At 39.5% G+C, this 22200-nt stretch overlaps 1 protein-coding gene across 11 annotated transcripts in view; it reads right to left on the bottom strand.

The window, feature by feature from the left end:
• Nucleotides 1–1603: 1603 nt before the first annotated feature.
• Nucleotides 1604–22200, bottom strand: part of LOC134811632 (myosin-2 heavy chain-like) — a 59410-nt gene continuing 38813 nt past the window's right edge. For 2 of the 11 annotated variants that reach the window (XM_063818627.1, XM_063818628.1), the window contains 13 exons: nt 10260–10439; nt 9979–10116; nt 9391–9559; nt 8238–8480; nt 6860–7009; nt 6393–6530; nt 5795–5941; nt 4840–5523; nt 4589–4651; nt 4033–4179; nt 2928–3206; nt 2690–2790; nt 1604–2279 (listed from right to left, as the gene is read on the bottom strand). In XM_063818627.1, coding sequence (XP_063674697.1) covers nt 2199–2279; nt 2690–2790; nt 2928–3206; nt 4033–4179; nt 4589–4651; nt 4840–5523; nt 5795–5941; nt 6393–6530; nt 6860–7009; nt 8238–8480; nt 9391–9559; nt 9979–10116; nt 10260–10439 — 2520 coding nt within the window. In that variant the 3' untranslated portion in view covers nt 1604–2198. The remainder of the gene's footprint in view (nt 2280–2689; nt 2791–2927; nt 3207–4032; nt 4180–4588; nt 4652–4839; nt 5524–5794; nt 5942–6392; nt 6531–6859; nt 7010–8237; nt 8481–9390; nt 9560–9978; nt 10117–10259; nt 10440–22200) is intronic. The other 9 variants (XM_063818629.1, XM_063818630.1, XM_063818635.1 and 6 more) reach the window with 5 other exon arrangements.

Genomic DNA, 22200 nt, shown 5'->3' with positions numbered 1-22200 from the left:
TTTTGCTGGGGAACACTGAACAGAGTTTTACATTTCATCTTAGTAATTATAATTATATTACAGAGTGGGCCAAAAGTTACTACCCATACGTTGGGTCTTATACCTCCGCCGTGTTTTATATTTGAGAGTTGTTGCTTTGCAGATGGCATAATGTACCTACTTGTTCGAGGTTTCCGTTTGTCAAACGTGGTATGACCCGCCGCGCACGAGTGCGCGGCTCCCCTGTATCGTCAGGACGATAAAGGGGGGTTTCACTATAGTGAAACGACCGTGGGGGCTGTAGGTTTACAACCTACCAGGACGCGCGCCGAGTTGGACTCGTCGACGGTCCTGTATAATATGTCCTGTATAATATGTCCAATATATATATGGAACAGATATTTTACGAGTATCACCCGTTAACCGTGGGGGTCACAACGTGATACAATGTTTTATATGAACATAATAGCCTGAGGTCCCCAAGTAAATCTCGGTCATCTGAGAAGCTACAACTCTTTTTTTTCAGGACAAACGTAATTTGTAATTCGAATGGCCAAACATAATTTAATAAAATTTAGCTCGGTCCGACTATCCAAACTTTAATTATCAAATAAATGCCTGTCCATTGTTGTAGGTTTATGTCCTACCAGGACGCGCGCCGAGTTGGACTCGTCGACGGTCCTGGAACAGATATTTTACGAGTATCACCCGTTAAGTCCATTGTTAATGGACTAGCCCGGCGCGCGCTATACAGATACGATTTCGTAGCACTATGCACTAGCAGTAGCACTTGCCTCGGGTCAACATTTCGAGAGAAAAGCGACGCGTGCTTCTTCGAAGAAATTTAGACGAGTAACATTTAATGGGTGATACTCATAAATGATAAAATATTTGGAACAAATATTTTGGACGAGACCAACTCGGCGCGCGTCCTGGTAATGGTAGGTTACCTGGGGACCACTTGTAGGTTTACAACCTACCAGGACGCGCGCCGAGTTGGACTCGTCGACGGTCCAATATATGGAACAGATATTTTACGAGTATCACACGTTAAGGGACCACAGGCTATTATGTTCATAAACATGACGGAATGACAGGCTGAGCGCCGCCCAGTAACCTGGTAGGTTGTAAACCTACAAAGTAACATCCGTCAAATAAATGCGAAAATGGACCTTTATTTTTTTTTAAAATGAACACGAATATTTCTCGATTTGACAAATTCCTCGAACCAGTGGTGGTACTAAGTCGGGCCAGAAAGAATTATTTCAATTGGGCACTGATCAGTGACTGAGCTATAAAGGCCAACGTATGGGTACTGACTTTTGGCCCACCCTGTATATCAAGACTTTCAAATTTACAGTTTCAGTATCACTTGCTACGCGTTGTATACCTCTCTCGTGCGCGCGAAAAAGGGTTGCAACGTGTGTCAAAGTATCACTGTTAAGATAGTGGGTAACGTTCTAAATTATTGCAGGTCAGGCACCAAGGTCACCTCAAAATAATCGTGTTAATAACATGACTGCTATGAACGATGTTTGAGTTAATGTTATTCATAATTACTGCAGGTATACGATTTCAAATTGAACTATTAAAGCCCATCGACTGGAACAAGTTATAGACTCAATTTATTAAATTGAATTAAAGAACAATTACAATCAAAACAAAATTAACAGTTCAATTTCTCAATCTTCTTAACAAAACTTGAAGTAATAATGTAGAATTCGGTGCATCAACTGTGGCTAGTTGAGCACGAAATTCATTTCTCGTCGGTGAATCAGATTTAATGAACCATATCTTCTTATTAAAAATAGAGAAACTGTAACTGAGCTACGATGATTAGCTATATAACCCACATATCAAATGTCGTATTTAGTAGTAATCGAAAAATATGAGACGTTGGCCGCACCATTTAAAACAGTGACAACTAAACGAGATGGCTGATAAAAGGGTCAGACTCAGAGAGAATCGTCTCCACTCAATTTGTCAGCTTTATAGTAAACAAATACCTCTAATACTTTAAACTAGAAGCATATTATTGGATGGAGAATTAATATCTCGACCGCTCTCAGACATCGTCGGGCGGTTTCGATAGAAAAAGGCCACAGCGCTCAATAACAAACAAAAAGTAAGCAGAAACACCTTTAATTTTAAAATATAAGTTATTACATCTAATTTGGTGGATAAAAATGGGGAAAGGAGGAGTAGCTGAAATAAGTTGCTTAGCAACCGTAGAGAGTGGCGATGTAAGCACTGAGTGCACTGCTGACCCCCGCCAGACCAATGGCTCCCATCATTACGCCCTGGAAACAAAATATTTTCATTATAAATTAGTGAATCAAAGATATAAAAAGGATGGATTAAAGAAAGTTTCTGATTGACACGGAACTAAGGTAAGGGCATAAACTATGCGTATAACATTGTCTGATAGTTAGCAACGGTTTTAATAAAACAAGGATTGGAAAAGAACACTAATTACACTAATTACACTAATTACCGTTTGAGACTGCTCCTTCAGTGATTGAAAAAGAACACTAATTACACTAATTACCGTTTGAGACTGCTCCTTCAGTGATTGAAAAAGAACACTAATTACACTAATTACAGTTTGAGACTGCTCCTTCAGTGATTGAAAAAGAACACTAATTACACTAATTACAGTTTGAGACTGCTCCTTCAGTGATTGAAAAAGAACACTAATTACACTAATTACCGTTTGAGACTGCTCCTTCGGTGATGGTTCCGCTAAAGCCTTCTTAGATTCCTTCTGTTTCTTTAGGTCTTTTATCTGGTTCTCCAGAGACTTAATCTTATCTGTAGGAGAAAATAATAATAGATCCAGAGATGCATAGTACATAAACTCAAACAAAAATGTTTTCCCCTATATGAGTAAATTCGCAACTCATCATTATGTGGTTGGAATTAGATGTACAATTGACTATCCGACTAACCTAAGCTCTGGATGTCTCCGTTTTCAGTGACGGTGGCAGGGGGAGGGGAGGGGGTGGTGGGTGGAGTGTTCAGCTGGACTTGCAGAGTCTTTTTCTCTTTCGAGATCCTGGTCAGCTTATCTTGGGTCTCCTTCAGGTTTGCCTTCACGTTCAGCAGCTGATCTTTGCTGCGCTTAGTTTCCTTCTGGTTGGAGACAGCCTCTTTGGTGGCTTTGTTCAGAGCAGCCTTCAGATCTTTAAGTTCTTTTTCATTCTTGCTGATCGTTCGCTCGGCTTTGCCTGTGATGTTCAATGTTATGGTGATGGTAGGAAAATTATGTCCGAAAATGCAAGGAGTAAAAACAAAGACGCAATGAAGTAAATAAATCGTCAAATCTTGTAAGTTAGGATGTAATATGGTTATTGGTTAACATTTAAATAACACGAATAGTATAAATGCAATGCCTAATAACAATTCTTAATTTACCCACGGAAAGCAATACAATATCAGCAGAAATGCAATCAATAGTCATGCGTTTGATTTTGAAATACTACCTAGACAATTATTAATGATCTGGATCATAATTATGGAATTCTTCTAATGTTCACACCAAAAATCGAATTATCATATCACATTCATATTATATGATCTTTGGGGTTCAATTTAACAAATCTAATCGTGACTCTTGACTGACTACTGATTCTACAGCTTTTAAAAATTAAACGTTTGTGTTTGATTTTGTCCACGACCAATATTTTAGTTTAGATGATGTTGGACAGTAATAACATGCTGGGATTTAACTCAATCATGCGCGTATTATATGAAAAGATACATAGTATTAAATTTGGACTATTAATACCATGGATAAAGTTCAGTCAGCTCAGTTTACTTTCATGTTCATATTGCACTAGAAGTTGAAACACTGCTCAGCAAAATTGGAGTATTTAATTGAATTTGCTGAACAGTGCGTCAATTGAACCGAACTGACTGAATTCCATCGTGATTCAAGCAGCGTGTGGAATGTGGATTGGGGGATTATTTATCAAAGCAGCGTGCACGGATATCGACCGCTTTCATAGCGGTCACGAATAGGCATGAACCGCATTCGCAAGCCATTAATGTTACCTTCCCGCGTTTTTTGGGAATTCTCGTAATTATTCAACGATTTTTGTAATTTGTCGCCACTCTGTTTAGCCTCTGACAATTGCTTCATGAGATCGTCATTATAATCTTTTGTCGACTTGATCAAAGAGTCCTTGACCTTAAACTCTCCTGTATTAATGATATTCATGAACATGCATGGCTCACAAAGCAATAGGCGATTAGCGTAGCGCACATACGTTGGAAAACCATGCTTAGTAAATAAGCAACACAAAGGGTGGTTTTAAAATACTTAATTAGTTAGCCAGTAGTTGTTCTATGATCTATGCTTTTATGTACTTGTTAGGGTATAATATCTGGATTGATTCCATCCTGAATCTCGGATGAACTGTATCGTGTAAATGCTAAGATAAGTGTTTAAACTTTAATGGCTATTGATTTGAGTTCGGAAGTTGAGTATCTCTTAAATGATGTTTCACGTTTGCTTTTACAAATCAAATCGAAACCACAAAACATCTATGAAACTGAAACATAAAGGAGCAAAGTTAAGAAGCCATCTTGAAATGTTTCTACAACTTACCGTCTAATTCGTCATACTTTTGTCGAATGGAGTTAGCTTCGGCTTGAGATTTGGTCAGTTCAGCTGAAATGGAGGTTAGCAATTAAATAATTATTATAAGTACTTCATTGTTACCATCTCAGTGTGGTTACAACATCTACATTCTACAATTGGGACAAACATCGAAATAACATCAGTGGCAAGATAAGCCAGCGGATTATCTACAAATACGACGAAATACAAATCATAAAACATAAAGACAACAAATTTACCGTTCACAGAATCAAGCTGATCGGCCAATTTTTGCATTTCCTCCAGCTTGGACTTGTAGCCAGCAATCTGGCCCTCATATTCGCTCAGGCTCGAGGTCAAGGTCTTAACCTGCTCCTGTTCAACCACGATCTCAGCAGATTTCTTCAGCACTTCTTCCTCGATCTTGAGGTTCATCTCCTCCCTGGCCGAGTCCAGCTCTGTCAGGGCGGCGTCCCTCTCGGAGGAAGCTTTAGCAAGTTGTTCCTGGAGAGTGACCAGATCCTCGTTCAGCTTACTGTGATCACCTTGAAGCGATTGGATCTGAAGCTGGAGATTGTGGTGTGATTCTGCCAGGGCTTCAAGATCTTTCTTGTAAGTTTCTACCTCAGACTGCAGTTCGGCACTGGCGGATTCTAGGTTTTCTTTTTCACCCAGGATAACATCCTTCTCGGATTCCAAGGATTCGTTATCGGACAGAGCAGCTGCTAGCAGCTCTGATTTTTCTTCCTTTTCAACCATGAGAATTTCTTTCTCGGCTTCCAGGGATTCGTTTTCCGATTGAACTACTGCTAGCTCCTCGGATTTTTCTGAAATCTCCGACTCAGCATCTGATATGGCAGAGACTTGGCTGTTCTTCATGTTGTTAAGCTCGGTCTGCAGGGCAGCAATAGTAGCTTCTAGAGCATTTGACTTTTCGCTGGCCTCTGAAAATGCAGTGAATATAGAGAAAGTTCAGGACTGATTTATCTAATTCTATCTCCGTATGTATTTATCTATTCCTCACTCCTGAGCCATCGTTAAAAGCACCCAAATTCATAGCTAAAATCAATGCATAAACACAGCTTATTGTAAAGTTGATAGGCCATAGATTACTATTTAGCTTAAAACGAAGCATTATTCGATGCGAAGTTATATGGAATCGAAGCTCAGTACTATATCTTTAAAACGCCTAGATGTATATACAAGATGTATTACCAAGTTGAACAGCTGCAAGCTGCTCTTTCAACTTGTCATGTTCATGCTCGAGGGAAGTTTTTTCTTCATCTGCTGCCTTCAAGTCATTTTGGAGCTCTACGATGAATTCACTAGCAGCTTTGTTTTTAGTGAGAAGGTTCTCACAATCTGAAAAAGCGAAAAATAGTTGATCAATACAGCGGTTTGAATTGTGTAAGATTTCATCACGTTAAATGCATGTAAATATAAGTGACAGCCGCGCCCAGCCACATACAGCTCCAGTTATCAACACCTTTCCTCACAAATCAATAGAGTAAACACTAAACAGTTACAGATAAGTAGACTGAAACACACGTACACTGTACAGATCACACCGCGCTAATCTTTACCCAGTATATAATTCAATCAAATGTGCAGCAATCAGTGGTTCAAGATGCTGAGGTGTGAGTATAGGTGGTCTCGGTTTTTAAATCAAAAAGGTGGTCTCGGTTTTTAAATCAAAAGAACGTCTCTCGGTTTTTAAATCAAAAAGGCGGTCTCTAGGTTTTCAAATCAAAAAGATCTGGATGATGTGGAGGTGAGCAATATCACTTTAGAATCAATCATGTGCAGCCATTACCTTCTTTGGAAACAGCGAGCTCCTTTGTCAGAAGTTCAACTTCCGAGGATAAACTCAGACAACTGTCTGCCGCAATTTTAGTCTTGTCTGATTCCAGGTTTAGCTGCTCATGCAGTTCAGCTAGTTCCTGTTCGGCATCTGGCGCGGAAAGAAGGCGGGTTCAATGAATATCAGCGCGAAGTATACACTACACATAAGTCTCTCGGTTATTATTCACATATAACAGCAGTTTAATATCGTTACTATTGTTTTCATGCTGTATGTTCATGTAACATTCTCGTGCTGTGGTTACATTACTATAACTTTAATTAGCGACTATATTTCAAATTTAATAAAATCACAATTCACAACCATATCGGCTGTTTACTGCTCAGCAGGGTCACTCCTCAAAAAAACTTCGAGTCGCTGAAATTAAATAACTCTTCGCTTAAGAATTAATCATGTGAGATCAGATGTGCAGCCATTACCTTCCTTGGAAACAGCGAGCTCCTTAGTCAGGAGTTCAACTTCCGAGGATAAACTCAGACATTGGTCTGCCGCGGTTTTGGCCGCGGTTTTAGCCTCGTTTGTTTCCAGGTTTAGCTGTTCACGCAGTTCAGATACTTTCTGTTCGGCATCTGGCGCGGAAAGAAGGGCGGGTTCAATGAATATCAGCAAGAAGGATACGCTGTGCACATGTTACAACAATTTAATATCGTGAGTATTGTTCTCATGCTGTATGTTCATGTAACATTCTCATTTCTCATGCTGTGGTTACATTACTATAACTTTAATTAGCGACTTCATTTTAACTTTAAAGTTTAATTAAATCACAACCACATCGGCGACTAAAACTGCTCAGCAGGGCCACTCCTCGGAATACTTCACCGAAATTAAATAACCATGTTCTCAGCGCCAAACTCTTAATAAATTGTATAGCCGTACGTGTCTTCGGACAGTGTACATCACCACGCCTCATCAGTGCAGATGTAAAATAATGTCTACCAGTGTATATGTAACCATGATCCAGTCAGCGCGGTACAAATAATTCTCAGCAACTTTAACAATTTACAGCGTGTAATTCGATCAGCTCCAATAAATCAAGAATCGTTCCTTCTCCAAGTGCAGACACTTTAGATCATTGAAACTCACACTCACAAATTGTTCTAGAATGTTCTCTCTCTTATTGTTGAGTTAGGACACGTCACTTACAAGGGTGGCTACTTTGAAACGCTCACAAGCTTACACTATATATGGTCTAACAGTGTACTCCAGATGGGTCTTTTGTTAACCATCTGTGCTTATAAATTATATCAACCACTTTAGAACTAAACTCTAATCTGTTATCTGAGCTAAGTTAATTAACAGGTGGGAACTGGTACGTGAGAAAATCGTTTCTACGTATTCAGTGAAGGACATCTAGCACGAGAGCCTTGACGCACGAATCTACCGAGCTTCTAAAGCTCTTCCTGCTCTCTCAAGAGAATTGTTATAGGGTACGCCTACTGTCAAGATTGATTGAGGGAAAGGACCGCTGTACCACGTGACCATTTTGCCACGTGGCATCTGTCACTCTCCTTACACTCAACTCTGTGAACACGCCTCTCTCTCTCTCTCTCTCACTGCACAGCCTAGATGACGTCACACTCTGCCAGCACATCACTCTCTCAGTTTCACACACTATCTCCACACACACTCAACATTCCTCCCTCACACACTATCTCCACTCACACTTAACATTCCTCCCTCACACACGTACTCACACTCAACATTCCTCCCTCACACATATACTCCCAGTTTCTGCCTCACCCTCACACTTCCACACTCAAAAGCACTGGCTTCTCACTCTCTCGTCTCACTATTTACCTTGTTTGGCAGCAGCAAGCTCTTTCTCCAGCTCCTCATTTTCATCCTCGAAAGATTCTTTGGCACCATTTGCATCCTTCAGTGCATCGCTCAATCTCAACACTTCAGCTTCCAAAGTTTCCAGCTGGTCTTTATTGTCGCGGATAGTAATGTTGTGCATGGCGGTCATTTCGATCAGCTCATCCTCCTTCTTCTCCAGAGCTTCCGTCATTGCAGCGAGCTGCGATTCTACCTCGGCCATATCTGGGAGGGGGTAACGAAGAGAAATATTAGGGCACGAAACACAAAAAACAACAAAAAGCGTGGTACGTGGAGCAATGATAATACTGTTCTGAACACTGATACAACAAGACACAAATCAAATGTAATCATACAATTATAAAGGGTCACAATAACAACATTAGCCGAGCACACAACAAGTTTAAGTTACAAATCTAACTTTTCCTAAACTGAGGACGTGTCACCACGTCAGGTAAGGGGCACAACAAGAATAAATAGATATCACGCACAGACTCCCTCTTATATAGACATTAGACACACACGCAAAAATATAATATCCAAATTCCACAATATATCTGAACTCTCGCGAGACAAACAGTGAACAAAAACAGAGGCGGGGCCCGGTACTGCAAAATAGAGAGCGCGCACAAGAACTGGCCGGCACAGTTTGGACGTAAGCTTCGTATACGTGGCAGGTGTTCAAGGGCTACAACAGCGAGCCTGCAGAAATATCTTAACTCGGTGTGGAAGGTATGTGATTTTACTCCCTACTCCCGCATGTGAATTCATGTAAGGCCTCTAATGTAATATGATGATCCCATACGGCCTACCTTCACCGAGATTCATCACAAGATAACGAAATTGATATAGAATAACTCCAAGTCATTATGCATGACATATTATAGGTCTGAATCGTGTCTGCTAAAGCTGCAGGCATGCTTTGTGACATTTTTATGGCGGAACAAGGAGGGAGAGGCATTGTGGAATATGGATACACATTACACAAGGGTAACAGGCGCAACTAGGCGTATGTGAGTCTATAAAGCTGGGAAATGTCCAAGCTTTTAACTCGATCGCGACAAATGACCATCTTTTAATTTAATGGAATTTGATGCCATGTGGAATTTTAAAAATTCGCATTCCTTGGCCTTACCTTCAGAAGTAGGTCGGCCGGTCAGACTCTCGATTTGTTTCTGCAGCGTGTCCAACTCACTCTCCATTCGTGATGAGTTTTCTTGCTCGGCTTTAGCCTCGTTCAGCTCAGCGATCAGAGCTTCCAGTTGTTTCTCTTTCTCATTCAACTTAGCTTCAATATCTCCGACCTGTACGGGAGTTTCCGTGTTAAATACTAGTTAGATCATGATATGACAGAGGCATTGACAAGTTGAGAGGATTCCTATGCTTTAATTGGGAGTCTGACTCTGTTCATGATGGCCGGTTACAAGACCATGTAAGGAAGCAGGAGAAAACCAGTGTTACTAAACGAATTTAAAGTTTGAAAAAAGTAAGAGTGGAAAAAGCAAAAATGCAAGAAAGTTATGAGGAATAAAATTGAAAAATGTTTACAACTAAAAAATTTCGAAATTGAATTACTACTTTACTCAAACTTTGAGTACAGTAGTAATTCAATTTAGAGTCAAAGCACTATTGTTGTCGAAAACGGAGATACTTCTAAACTCAAGCTACCATTGATATCGAATAACTATTAAAATATAATAGAGATTTGGGAATTGGGACTGACCTGTTTCTGTAACTCAGCGTCGTGTCTGGCTCTCTCTTTCTCCAATTCTGCTTCAAAATCTTCTGAGAAGGACCGGGTGAGTTCTGCTTTTTCATTGTCTTTCTTCGCTAATCGAGCTTCAAGCTCATCGACGTCGACCTGCGGAGAAACATGGTTATATTATGCTGAAAAATCTGGTGTATATCAACAAAACTTAACACTTTTAAAGCTTACAAAATACAAATGGACTATAAAAAGTAACCCCCTTAATTCCAACAGATATAAAGAAATCTTCAGTTTACCTGAAGGGTTTTGAGGACCTTTTTCGAGACGGAATTAGCCTTTTCAAAATCGTCGACTTGTTTCTTGAGGATGGATATCTCGTTATCCCGGGTGGTAATGGTGGCATTAAGAGTGGCTACCTCGTTCTTCCTGGCTGTCTCCTCCGACTGTCTAGCATTCTCTGCTTTTAATCGCTCGTGCTGAGGAAGGGAAAGGTTAACAACTTTGTTGAGCAAGCGAGATCGAAATGTGAGAACTGAGATTGAAGTGGGCGAAAAATTTTGGGGTCGATGCCTTAATTAGGTGGGCGTTATAACATTGAAACTTAGCTGTAGTATCACTTCAACAAATTCAACTGTTATAATACAATACATATCTAAGTGTGTGTTTGTATAACATTGACTGACTGCAGATAATGGGCGGGATGGAAATATACTGAAATTTGAAAAGATATAAAAGATGAAGTGAAAAAGTGTGAAAATCAAAACGATTAGAAGAGAAGCAAGGAGACATACTCGAGTGAGATGCTTGGTTCGTTGCACCATCTTAAGGCTCTACTTTAACTGTAGCGAGAAGCGAGCTAATTAAAATCTCAAACAAATACTAGTATATACAACAATACTACAAAAGATCTAATAATCTACCAAAAGAAAGCTGCATTTCCTTGGTAAATATAAAATAAAATGGCTCGCGGATGACCTCCACAATATATATATATAAAGCGTGTATTTATATTGGATGACAGAAGCTACTAAATCCCTAGGTAGGTATAGCTACGGGATACTATTGGTCGGTTCAGAATCACGTGTCAGCGTCACGTGACAGCGAGGGATGATATATGTGCACACAGAGATGTTGACATGTCTCCTGATAAGGTCAGAGTGTCGGATTATTGGCCCATGAGTAGTGGCTGACACGTACGTGGTTTTATTGTTGACAGGTACTCGACCTGATTAACGTCCAGTTTGAAAACTAATTAGCAACGACAGGATTTCAGTGGTGGAGGGTGTGAAACGCACAGGAAGAAAGGACGACAGCTAACGATCATGTGCTTGTTGCTTTTTGGCGGTGAACCAGCAGCCAGCACGGCTGAGAAAAGGGGCTATCGGCGGAGCAATTATATTCAAAATACAACCACGGAAAAGAAGGTTGCAGAGAGCAGCTAGTGGAGGAGTAGGGAGCTAGAATGTACTAACACGAGTAAAGTACAGGGCGTTTATCCGGGTACACGGTAAATAATATTCCACCAAACAGGGTGTTTAAAATCAGGGCATGACAACTACTACTAGTGCTGCGCTTAAGAAAAAGAAAAAGTAATAATGTGATATTCCGGTTGTGGCAAGAGGTGCTGATTCCATGGTGGAACAAGTGAACAGAAAGCTAGAGCTCGTAATTTACTGCAACAGTCTATGTCGAGGACGCCACATAAAGAGCCAGCTTGAGAATTGACGGGTTTCCCCCTGCCCAGGGTATCGAGATTTCATGGGCTTCACGATCAACATTGTGCATATTTTATGATTTAGGTCATACACCCAGGGTGGTTACGAGTTCTCTCTCTCTCTCCTTGAAAAGATTCTCCCGCATTAAAGTTTAACATTGACTTGAGTAACTACACGTGAACAGGAACTCCTTGCTGGATTGGAACAGTAGCAATGCTGTCTGGGAGGTTGACATAATATTGGGTGACCCAGCAGAAGTTTCCACAGAACTCTCCTAATATAAGTATTCTAAATAAGTACTGGGATTATTAGTACATCAATCAGTAGGTCATACGTCTGGTCTGCTATACGTTAGTTAATCAAATGATCTAATGATCTTGATGATTTCTACAGTACGTGACTACAGTACGTGACTACAGTACGTGACTACAGTACGTGACTACAGTACGTGACTACAGTACGTGACTACAGTACGTGACTACAGTACGTGACTACAGTACGTGACTACAGTACGTGACTACAGTACGTGACTACAGTACGTGACTACATACATTAAGCTGGAAGCTACTATGCACTTTTATAGAACATATCGGATATCAGATCCAGGGTCTGATCCAGGGTCTAAGACCCTGAGGGTCTAACAAGAGTTATGAGAGAAAGAATATGCCTACTCAGAAATGAACTAAGCATATTATAGGACACTACGGCGGAGACAGTAGGGCCAAACTTTCCCAAGAGAGTGAACGGCGCGGCGGAATCACACGAAACTACGAAACTACAGCTGAACCAGACATAACCAATGATAATACAATTTGACTTAACTACTCTTTTTAATTTCAAATCTAGTTTATGAGAGCATTAATTTATTTCAATAGCGTAAATTCGTTATCAAAGCTATTAACCTTTTTAATTGTATATGACTTGACTGATAAACCCTATGAGACAATGGAATGATAGAAATGACGTTTTGTCTGGCAAGTGACAACAGTTGATTAAAAAAGTTCGACAATAATAATCAGTGATTTAAGATATCTTAACGTTTACACGACGGAAAGTATATTGAGACTTGGAGACCAAAATTTCATTTGAAAAGAAAACATCAAGTCGGATCATGTGATTAGATTAAGTGCACAGTCTGGTTACACTAGATTTAATACTTTAACATTGGTTGTGTCCGGTTCACCGTAGTGCCCATATCATAGTTATGTGAGTCTCATTTGAGCCGGCGAACTGTCCAATATTTTAGGAAACTGCACCGTAACGTCTTCCACCGGACTGTCATACGCCGTTATGTCCTATACCGTAGTAGCTAGGACAGACCGGCAATGAATTGTTAAAAACAGCTTTCAACAATCGACTTATAAGGGCATGCATATGATTGTCATTTAAAAAACAGTTTTGAAAACGCTTTCGTTGATAAATAAAATACGGACTACATGCCAACAACTTAATATTCTTATAAAATAAGAATATTAAGTTGTTACAAAATCTTTCAACGATAAAACACCTTTTCAACTTTATACAGCGAGCGGTCAGAGATTGATTGCCATGCTAGTCCAGCGAATAAAACCCCTGTATTGTAAGAGCGCGAGTTACCATTATCCGTAAGGTATGATTGTACAGATGTTTAGTTTGTTCACCAAGTAATTTGTAGCCGTTAACACCATTCTCACCATTCTCAACACCGAGGTGACTTTCGCCATTCTCACAATTTAGATGATCATGACCATTTTCTCCATTTTCAGTATCACCATTAGCACTAAGTTGCCCCAACTCCATCATACCTAAAGGTGAACGCTAACAACTCTGCCTAGGTTCAAATATCTATCCACGTTTTGGCTGATCAGGTACGATGGGCGGTTCAACAAATTGTCGAGAAAAAGTAGTCAGAAGCCAAATTTTTTGTTCTCATCGTAAACGGGTGAGCTCTAAGATAAACCGGAGATTATCGCCAATTAAGCCAAATTGACTCCTACACGAAAAGAGATTGATCAAAAGATGCCGGCAACATGAAAATAGGAGCACATCCTGCGGTCAATTAAATATTAATAAAAGACGTTTGTTCAAGCGTACCAGATGTGCAACGTGAGGTGGTGTCTGCAAACGAGGTCCACAAGATAGAACAGTTTACAAACGTCAAACATGGAGTATACTATTATACTTGTATTATACTGTTAACCTTGTTAATCGTTCAGCAACGTCTATACGGAGCTAGTGGCTAAGTGGCATCACCGCACAAAGGGGCGAGATGAAAATAGGAGGGTTACCAGCATTCTTCAGGTACATCATGACAAACATTAAACATTCCAAATTGAAACGGCACAATGGTAACGACAAACACACAGTGATAGATAAAGATATATTCAAAAAGACACAATAAAAACGGTCCCATCTACTCATCCGATTAGTACTTATCTGCCTCGTACGAAAAAAATTCTAAACTTTCGTTAAAACTATCCTGCTTAAAACAAAAGTCAGTGATTAAACCAAAGTCAGTGTTGACATATTATTATGATGGTATAAACGTAAAAACCATGATATTTGGCAAAAAGTATGCTGATCGTCGATCATGAACAGAAGCGGAATCTACAGTTTAAGAGTAAGATTATGATAATAACATGAGATAATCGATTTCAATAAATCAAAATGCCAATCTGAATGACTGCTCGATGTGCTCTCTCAAGATGAATGATCCCAAACCATGGATACTGAAAGCACAATGACAAATCCCGTGATAGCGAGAGAGAGAACATCATCAAATCCGGTAAATGAGACGTTTTCTCTCTGAGATTATCTAATTTTTCTGGGACACAGTTAGATAATCTGTCGTACTCACTAACACAACCACGTACTACGCGAGTATACTGACTGGATTGTGAAAAGTTCTAGCAGTTTTACTCTTCCAACGGTTATTAGTTGTTCATGATTTAAAATCACGATGCAGTGTGCAGTGTAATGCACGTTAAAAACACGACCTCTGTATCACGTATACACTGAAAAGAAACCCGCACAGCTTAAGGATAATCATGCAGTGCTGTGCGCTGTAGAGTTTACTGACTATCCCAGGGTGGTTCATCTTTAGTTGATAAAAAAAGAGAGAAGATAAACGTGCAGAGAGAGAAAGAGAGAATTTAACAATTAATATGTAGTTCAGCAAACCTCTGAATAGTATATGGTACTAGACTTCCCATTGGTGGCGGGTTGCTGAAGGAGCTTGGGGATCTTGGAAGTGTAGGTTGGTGCCAGAATTGCAGATTTGGATCCTTTGATCGGCGCCAGGATTGCAGATTTACTATGTAAAGAGAACAGATAGTGTTCAATGGATTCAAAATGAACGGGGAGAGTTGAGCTAAGAAAGTTGAGCGAGTTGTGTGATTCCTTGAATTAAACCTGAACAAGGCGACAAATGAGCGTTTTAAAGTTGTATTTTCAAGTTTACGGACGCAATGAACAAGTGTCAAGGAGAAATACCAAACACACAGCAGCTAAAAACAGAAATAAGCATCACTTATTAAGTAATGCAAAGTGTGATAGTGGTAAAACATTCCGGACTTTGTGCAAAGAAGCGACTTTTCCATACGATGATAGAATATTCTATGTCAAGAATTTGGGTATGACACATCATTTAGCAACAATTGACACGGAACTCGAAAAGGAATTACTGAGGGCTCGACCACTCAAGAAGTGCGATAGTGCAGTGTGAGGATGGTATTTAAGGAATCCGGAGATAGTTTGAATCTCAGCACATGTAACGACCACTACAACGAAAATGTACTGAACAAAACCGGCAAACGAGTGTAGGGTGTAGATTCGATATCTGCAAATGTACCGGTCACGTGCGGGCGCGCGTGACCTAAAATGCGTGTAAGATGGTGTCTTCAGGTAATCGGGTGCCGCAGACCGGCAGACATTGTGGCTCGCTCATGTGTGGGAGTGTGTGTACGAATATAACATGTTAATTAGTGGTGAGTGATCCATTGACATGGCTGACGCAGTGGCGTGACTAACATGAGTTTCATTCAAGTGATGATTTACTGTGAAACTACACTCTTGGTTCATGTCACATAATATGTTTGTATTAATTGTACTTTGAAGGACAATAATCGCTATTTTCGGAAACTGAAAGGGGGTAACCTGTCAGTCGAAAACTCTAACCCGAAATTTGGTCGACAAGAAGATCGAATTAAAGAACAATGGCTAAAATTTACTACATCTTGTAATGGAACTCTCAGTTACAAAATACAAGCAAGGAACTGGGAACATTGTATCTGAAACTTAAAAGGTTAAACTTATGTTCTTCCCATACCCCTCAGTTTTAATTCCCAACGTTCCTAGCAGGAGAACCTATCAGGCGCTGTTGTATACACAAAACGGGGGATTTTCCAAATGACCGACTTCAGAATACAATATACAGTCGTTGGAAAATTTAAAAGCCTTCACACTGTTTAGCCCGTAAACCTACGAGATGTGTCAACAATTAGAGAGCTTGTCAGCGGGAAAATGTGAATATTAAAATGTGGGACCGACATTTTAAATTTAATATTTTACCAAAACCCATAATCATGGGTAGAGTGGACCGCTGCCAGTGTCTCTCTTTCCCAAATAAAAAGGAAATGATATTAATTTGATTGACCGTTCTCAAATGCAAAATGATACCGAGAATGAAATCGGTCGCTCGCTTTTCCCATTCATTCACGGCTTACGAATTGTATAAATAAGTTTCGATTGATTACATCAATCAGATGCTGTAAAAATCTCTTTGGGTTGCGTTCGGGTCGATACCTAGTATTTCGGGGAAAGGGACAAGGGTGGTAGTTATTACTTATTGAACAAGTTGAAGTTTATTGAATCTTCATTGCCGAGTACAGCTGCCTTTGGGTAGTTCTTCTTAATCTATTATACAATTGTAAATGAATGGGAAAAGCGAGCGACCGATTTCATTCTCGGTATCATTTTGCATTTGAGAACGGTCAATCAAATTAATATCATTTCCTTTTTATTTGGGAAAGAGAGACACTGGCAGCGGTCCACTCTACCCATGATTATGGGTTTTGGTAAAATATCATTTCTTTTTGATTATAATGTCAGGGTACTTTATAAAGTCGAAATATAAACTGATATCTTCGTTAATAAGGAGGAAGTTTCAACGATTTCGAAATTTTTCCTTTAAAAACATTTCCTTGTGTTTAGGGAAGCATATCGGTCGATCACTGACTGAATATGCCACTTAATACTCATTCAAGTTGGCATTAAATTCATATATAATGACATTAAACTGTCGTGGCAAAGCAGAATTTGTTGGAAATCATGAATGAGCAAAATTCTCACCTTTCGCACGTGCAAACTTTGAGCGGACGTTGCGTGCGCATCCAATACTAAATCGCTGTAAAATTTTGCATGTAATTGTTTTATATATAGCTTGATAAGCATGCAAAGTTTCAAAGTATTTCAAAAAGAACTGTAATCACAACGGCACTCTAAAGTTGACAGAAAATAACGAAAACAGCAATTTTCAGTGATTTTAGTAATTTTCTATCAATTTGGGCGTGTCCCCACGTGTGCAACTTTTCGATTTTCAACTTTAAAACTAGCCTAATGCACAATTTATACCTATAGGAAGCAGAACTGAGCTCCACAACCCAAGGCATGGCCCAACACCAGAGAATACTAAATCGCAAAATTGACGTTTTTATAAAATAATTCTTCAAAAAAGCACAAACTTCAATGACGAATATCTTTATGAAGGAGCAAGCTAGAAAAACTTTCCGGTAGATTTTCAGAATGCTTGAACAATTATCTAAGATAAAAATTTCCTCAGATTTTGAATAAAATTACTTCTTAATGGTTTAAAATTAATTTTAAAAGTTATTACTTTGTCAAAAATCAAGTTTTAAAAACGGTTAACTTGATGACGTCATCAAGGGGTGTTTATGACGCCAAATAATTTTTGTATACAATGTAAACTAAAGTGTAAACAATTATTTGCAAGACCTGTGGTCGGAAATGGCTGTATCTTTTATACTTTTGAATCTATGGACACTTAAATACAGGCTACAATTGACTGGCAAAGCGTCTATCCCTGAATATATATGTATATCTATCTATGTCACGACAATCTGTCGTAAAACAGGGGTTCTAGAAAACCCATTTCCCGATGCTCCTGAAACTTGAAACTTTTTTTACAGTCGATTTGGTCAACGTCTAGACGCCCTGCAAAATTTCAGATCTCTAACTCAATTTTAACATCGTTTTTAAGGCACCTGAATATGGCGATTTTGGGTTTTTTACCGAATTTCGTATAACAGTGCTGGCGAGTATTTTATGCAAATTTCTTTAAAATCTCAACATAACTATTTTTTATTCCTGTCATCTTTGACATCAAATTAGAATGTTTTGAACTAAAAATAAATCTGCTGAACGACTTCCGATGAGTCCTAATGCCTGGAAAACTCCTGCCGGAGGCGGCGGCCTTCGGCCGCCGCCTCCGGCCGGAGTGCACGCTTCGCGTGCACAAAAGAGGCTTGTAACGTGTACCAAAGGGGGTATAATAGTAAAGGGGGTATAATAGTAAAGGGGGTATAATAGTAAAGGGGGTATAATAGTAAATGGGGAACATAGTATACCCACAATAAATGCAACGGTCGTGCTTGCCAGCACTGTGATACCATTTTATTGCACAACTCTACCATAACTATTATCAATTTTAGAGTTAATTATATTTTTATGCAGCCTCTTCTGGTTTACTAACAGATCCGTTATTCAGCTTGTATCGAGTAACTGGGGAGTTGAGGAGCCCCTTAAAAAATTGTTGAGAATTTAGGTGTCAAAGGATGATCAGAGAGCCGACCAGACGAACGAAGTGCAATAAGTTATAAAGGTTACTAGCTTAAAGCAAGTAACCGGGCAACATGCTAACGCTCATTTGACAAGGAACAATCTGGAGAGGTGAGACTAAGAACAAGTTGATTAGTTGGTCCGACATCCCGCCACAAATACATTCCACTCGTTGGTGGCAAGGCAATGATACTTTATATGTTCCCGCCTCTTGGGTCTGTCAGTGCCACAAAACAGGAGGACGAACCCCCCCCCCCCCCTCCCCCCTCTGCCTTCTTGGTGATACGGCCCTTGCTAACTTTTTAGTAATTAATGTAAGTTGTAAAACTCGAATAAATGACAGCGTACCTTTGACAGTTGCAGTATTTTTTGTTATTTACTCTAAGTTCTCAATTAAGTTACTCAAGCCGAAGCTAAATATGGAATTTTAATTATACTACATCACATCTAAATCTGAACATCATAGCGAATTCAGGGACAAAATTCCTTTGCACGGGTTCCAAAATTAGCAGGTCCATAAATAACGAATTCTAGGAATTCAGTGCACAGACTTGTAAAGATCACCGTCACAAAGTAGGACAGAGAAATAGTCTGGATAAGTAGGCCTCAAATCCTCAAAAGTGCATTTGTTCGTAAAATAAGGGACCGGATATATAAAGAAACTCTATCTCCAGCTATATAATTGTATTTTGTTGTAGGATTAATACAGGCACAGTTCATCTAATGAACGTTTATGATTTCCTCCCATAGCTCTTGAAGGGCATGCTGAGGCAATCAGGAAGTCAGGTAGTCTTGAACAACTTAGAACAATTTTTAGAATGAACACGTTTATACTAAACAAATTTAACGACACAATCAGTTTACTAAAAATGTATCTGACGTAACAATTATTGTCATTATCTACACCATATTCAACAAGAAAACCATCCCCAACTCCCTAACCCAGCGTTTTCAGCACCAGTGTACACACAAATAGACACACGAGGCTGTCTGGATAGATAGATCTGCTGACAGAAGGTCGTCTTGAAGTCTGTTTGATCAACATCATGAGACTGAACTAACAACAGCATCACTAACACCACATAGATGTAGAACCAACTTTTAACTTGTGTTCCGTTAACTAAAACGGAGTTATAGGCCCAACTTTTAACTTTGACTGTTAACTTAAACCCTTCGTGGTGCTCACTTTGCTGTAGAGTGAGTTTCTTATTTGGCGCGTACTAATGGAGACTGGTAACCACTAACCATGATCAATGATGTTGTGTTTGGAGTGGGTTGTGCGACGTGAATGTATTGCTTTAGTTTTATTACCGATGAAAAGGTGAAAACAAATGATGTGAGGAGTGGTTGTAGGTTTGGGAAGCGAAAGCACACAACGAACTGCTGATATAGTAAAATGACTGAGTGAGACACCGGCACGTAAAATGCAGGCAAGCAGAAAATCTCATCAAAACAAACAGCATTGTTTAGGAAGAAATTCAAAACAATGAATAAAGCCAAACATCGCCAAACATCGCACAGCAAAACCAATATACTTACGAAAAGGCAAAGCGCAGCCAAACGGAAAGACAAACACCTGAACACACTGCTGGGTAGTCATATAAGTATAACCGAGGGCAACATGACGTGAGTTATCATACCAAACATTCCAACAGTCATCTATCAACAGGACAACAAGTTGTTAGAGTGCGAATGAGGTCGTTCCTCGAGGGCAGGAGACGTCATATACCGATCTAGTAAAACACATGTGACAAAGAGATAATAACTGCTAAAGTCTGTGCCAGGAGAGTGATGAAGTAGAGTGCTAGAACACTCTCGAAGGAGTACTGAAGTGGGGGTATCTAAGTGAGGGCGTCCCCCACAATCCTTACTTTGCTTGTGTTGAAAAGTGTTGACAGAAGTCTGGTGTTATTTTACTGGTATATTCAGACCTGACCATGAACGTCAGTACAAAATACAAACGATAGAGAAAATCCTGAGAACCGGCCTGACAACCGGATGATAATCACAGGGAGTTGGAATCTTGACAAGAGGATCGTGTCAAGACGTGCCAAGTAGCGTGGTTTATATTAGGTAATGATTTGGTGATGACTCTCTGATGACGTGTGTAGACAGCATGTGGAGGAAAGTTACTAAACTCGCGGGTGTTAAAAGTGTATCAATTATTGAAAGTGCGAGAGGAGGGTATATAAAGTGTTGCAGAGCTTAGAGGAGGTTGTATGAAGTATGCTGGGGGATGCGTGCTGCAGTTTTAGGGTTTTATTCCACAAATAGCTCGTAAAGCACCCGTGTTTTAAGTTTTTAACTCTACTTTTATGCAAATTAAATGAAAGTTAACAATGTTAACAAGACTACAAGATAAAAATAGCCATTAACTTTTGCGAGGGGGTCAGAAGTAAGAATCATGCAACATTAACAGCAGCAAGGCAGTATACTCGGTAAAATTCAGGATTAGAAGGACCGATAGCGGGAACCCATCAGTATTTAATATAGCACGATATTAAAGAGTACAGAAGTATCTAATTAGTACAATAATTGCACACTTTGTACAACACCACTAAACAAGAAGCGTCCACTTCCTCAGTGACCAGCCACACCTTTTAAGAGGAGGACTTGTCAGAAGTACACCTACTTTACAGTGTTAGACAGCCTCTTTTAAAGAGCTATAATTGAGGTGTGACCTTGGTTCGTGCCTAACCACGTTTTTGAACTGTTTAGTACTATATATCAGTCTACAATAGGTTGGCTTTGTCGACTGTCACACCTTATATTATTATGTCACACCTTATATTATTATGAAAGAGAACACTTTTGAATTGTAGATCACAGTGTTATTTTAGACTTTTCCTCGGAGTTATGTCGCCAAATGGATATTACATGTGCAGTGAAGATAATAGGACTCTGGAATATGATCGATTTCGAGTTGAGCTTATTATCAGAATTTGTACTGATTTGTAATAGTTTCATTAAGACCACATTTCTACAAAAACTACTTAGAATATTAGACTGGACGGTTTAGTTAGAACTTTAGTTAGAACCTAGGAGGATTGTTGAAGATTTACATTAAGATTACATTCATAATTATATAAAATCGGGAGAAACAAAAAGTGCACGGTATGAAAAAAAAACCGGTATAGAGAGGCTCACATGATCCCAATCCCCGGTATCTGTAACCTCTCAAATAACCTGTCAAGCGTCCCATATGCCCCATTAGGACCTGATATCACCAGCAAAATGCAATTTTATTGCACAATACGAGCACAAAACGAGCTATTTAACTTAAAGTTTGGGTAAAAAGAAGGGGCCCGGTATATCGAGGTACCCGGTATAGAGAGGCACGGTATATAGATAAGAGGTTTGTCTGTAGTTAATTAATGCTAATTAAAAGTCATTGCAGCAGCTCAGGTTGCAAATTTCATTTTATTTTTAATTTTTAAACGGGATGCTAATTGTTTTGGAATTTCGATCTTTAGTCTCTGGTCTATGTCACAAAAAACTTAAGAGTGGTGAGCTTGGATACCTCCACTTTAACGAGGGAGGGCGTCCTCCACGATCCTCAACTTTACTTGTGTTAAAATGTGTTGACAGAAGTCATGTTATTTTACTGGTATATTCAGACCTGACCATAAACAGCAGTACAGAATACAAACGATAGAGAAATCTCTGTGAGCAAGATTGACAACCGTTT

The sequence above is a fragment of the Bolinopsis microptera genome, chromosome 2, assembly GCF_026151205.1.
Source record: "Bolinopsis microptera isolate Bmic1 chromosome 2, MBARI_Bmic_1.0, whole genome shotgun sequence".
NCBI lineage: Eukaryota > Metazoa > Ctenophora > Tentaculata > Lobata > Bolinopsidae > Bolinopsis > Bolinopsis microptera.
This window is presented reverse-complemented; position numbering and strand designations above follow the sequence as displayed.